The sequence below is a fragment of the Mandrillus leucophaeus genome, unplaced genomic scaffold, assembly GCF_000951045.1.
Source record: "Mandrillus leucophaeus isolate KB7577 unplaced genomic scaffold, Mleu.le_1.0 Scaffold337, whole genome shotgun sequence".
Taxonomy (NCBI): Eukaryota; Metazoa; Chordata; class Mammalia; order Primates; family Cercopithecidae; genus Mandrillus; species Mandrillus leucophaeus.
This window is the reverse complement of record NW_012103554.1, coordinates 1,270,290-1,273,071: the sequence shown is the minus strand read 5'-3', so window position 1 is coordinate 1,273,071 and position 2,782 is coordinate 1,270,290. Positions and strand designations below refer to the sequence as shown.

The window sequence follows — 2,782 nt, the reverse complement described above, 5'->3', positions numbered from 1 at the left end:
AGTAATAGAAATATAATATTCTTAAAAAATCATGAAGTGCCAAAGACAAACTGTAATTGCAGCAATAAATACCATTGTAAAGTGAGTTAAGGAATGATTTCATGATAAATCAAGGAAGAAAGAGTAACAAATGGGAAAGTGCCAGATCCCAGCCCAACCACAGCCAAAGAGGAATTTCATCACAACTCGCCGTCCACAGCCAGTCCGTCTCCAGAGAGCTCTGCGGGCCCCACACAGCAACTCCAGTGAGCCGAGACTAAAGCAGAGGGAAAGACCTTTCCCGAGACTGGGATGATCAAACACCGATATGGATGGCCGTGTTTCAAGATCACTTGGCAAAGAAGGTCCTGATGAAATGGGAGACTGCACTGAGGTGGGAGCCTTGAGCAACACAGCCTCAGGAACCGGCTCCCGAGGCATCCAGTGAAGCCCTGGCAGCTCCCACTGCTCACTTCCACGCGCAGGGGGACCAACGTGGGGCGACCACTATGTACTGAGTGCGCAGGGAAGAAATGTATCAAGTCCCCTGAAAAGTCTTAACTCTTTATCTGTTGACAAAGTTCTTTTTACAATTTGCTCCCCCCAACTTTGCCCTGAAAAGTACACTAGTTGTTAAAGACAGTACCTTTCACTCCAAACGTTGGTCCTTGGGAAGGCTGCCTCAGACAGGCAAAGGAGTTGACATTCAGGTGTGCAGTCAGCGCCTGCACAAGCCCAATGGTAACTGTGCTCTTCCCTTCTCCAAGAGGGGTGGGTGTAATCCTGAGTCCGGGAGGAGAAAGTGAATTTTATAATATTTCCCAGACAATCAATGCAAAACCAGCCTAAGACACTAGAATCAAATCTGGGGGTGCTCATTCCAAAATGCACTCCAGAATTTAATTTCTCAGGCTATTATGGTCTACCCCATCACACAGGCCAGGCATAAGCTAAAGTCAAGATACAGACACACCTTTACCAAGAGACCAAAAAGGAAAAGTTATTGGGCAGTGCTAATAACAACATCAATTTCAAGAAAGGCCATAAAACCATTTGTCAAAATGGTTTAAATAATTAAGCTGATGGTGGCATATCTTGCCAATGAGTATGTAGCACTTGTTCTTCTTGAGCCATTTATTGGGGCAGGGTGTGGGCACAGGGCCTATGGTGTGGGCACAGGGCCTAGCTCAATGGTCCTTGGGTGAGTAGGGCACTGCCAGACTCTCAGGATTAGAAGGGACCCTGAAGTCTCCACTTGTCCTTCTCCTTCCAGATATCCCTGCCCAGGGCTTCTCCCTGCCATGCTTGAACACACATGGTGATAAGGTCATGACCTCCGGGGTGGCCCACTCATTTCCAGACAGCTGTTATAGTTCGAAAGTTCTTTGTTCTAAAAAGAAGGCATCTGCATTCTTGTTGTGTCCTACCTCTTGGAGTCCTACACACTAAGCCTGATCCCTTTCCATATGACAGTCCTTCAAATAGTCAAAAAGTCCACAGCCCCTGTGCATACTACGGCGGAAACTTCTGCTCTTGAGAAGCTTATTGCTGATGACAACACTTTGCAAAACCAAATGTTCCCATGTTCATAACATCACAGTATTAGGTGTTGAAGAGAGCCTATTACATTAGTAAGTAAGGCCTCATAAAATTGTTCTTTAGAACACCATAAGCATCGTTAAAAATTTTAAAGGCTGTCATTTAGGTTTGCAATTTGGTCTTCCATGAGTTACTGTGAGCCACGTTGTCAAGGATACCCAACCACAACAAATCTAATAGAGTTTTCTAACCTACAAAACCTAGGGATGTAACCGCAAAGAAGGAATGTCTTTAGAGGCGTCATCGCACACTGCAATTCCATGAGTCATTCATTCAGCAAGTATTTATCAAGTACTGCTATGTGCCAGGCACTGAGCTAGACCCTGGGGACACAATGATGACCCAGTCAGACTCCATCTCTACCCTCACAAGCTTCCAGCTGATCTGAATACATCAGCAGTTATGATAACTGTGACAAACACTAAGACAGGGAAATAGGGCAGTCAGACTGAATTATGAGGGGACATGGAAAAAGGATCTAACTAGATTTGAACATCTGGGAATGTTTCCTGTAGGAGGTAACATCTTAGGTGAGACCTGACAAATTAATAAATGTTAACCAGATAAAACTCAGAGTGGATTGGGGCAGTTAATAGGAGAGGTGATACGCTTCATATTTATGGGGTTAATTATTTGTACCCTCACTTGATAGATGAGGAAACTGAGGCACAGAGTTTAAGCAACCTGCCCACAGTCACACAGCTAGTAAGCAGCAGAGCTGGGAGGCAAACCCAGCCATCTGACTTACCCAGGTTCTCCATGGATGGAAATCATAACTATAATTAGCCATTTAAAGCATGGAATGGGTAAGATCACCCAAGGACAGTGCAGCAAGTGACAAAAGGGATAAGGACAGAAGAGTTAAGTACATTTGCTTGTAATGAGTTGTCAGAAGGAGAGAGTCTAAAAGGAAACTAGGAAGGCATAGTATAAAATAAGAGAACCCGGCTGTGTACAGTGGTTCATGCTTGTAATCCTAGCACTTTGGGAGGCCAAGGTAAAAGGATTGCTTGAGCCAGGGAGTTTGAGACCAGCCTAGGTAATATAGTGAGACCCTGTCTCTAAAAATACAAAAAATAAAAAATAAGAGGACCCTGGAGAAGAAGGCCGAACATGATAGGAAGTCTCAGAAGGAGGCCAAGGATAAGACTGTTTCCAGAACAGGAAACTCAAACGCCACTGAGGCAGGAAGCAGGATGAGGAC

The 2,782-nt window shown here is 44.8% G+C and overlaps 1 protein-coding gene across 1 annotated transcript in view; it reads right to left on the bottom strand.

Moving 5' to 3' along the window:
• The window catches only part of MTHFD1L (methylenetetrahydrofolate dehydrogenase (NADP+ dependent) 1-like), a 268,081-nt gene that overhangs the window by 178,153 nt on the left and 87,146 nt on the right, over positions 1-2,782 (bottom strand). The window contains exon 17 of the mRNA XM_011988735.1: positions 626-762. Within this exon, the coding sequence (XP_011844125.1) occupies positions 626-762 (137 nt within the window). The remainder of the gene's footprint in view (positions 1-625; positions 763-2,782) is intronic.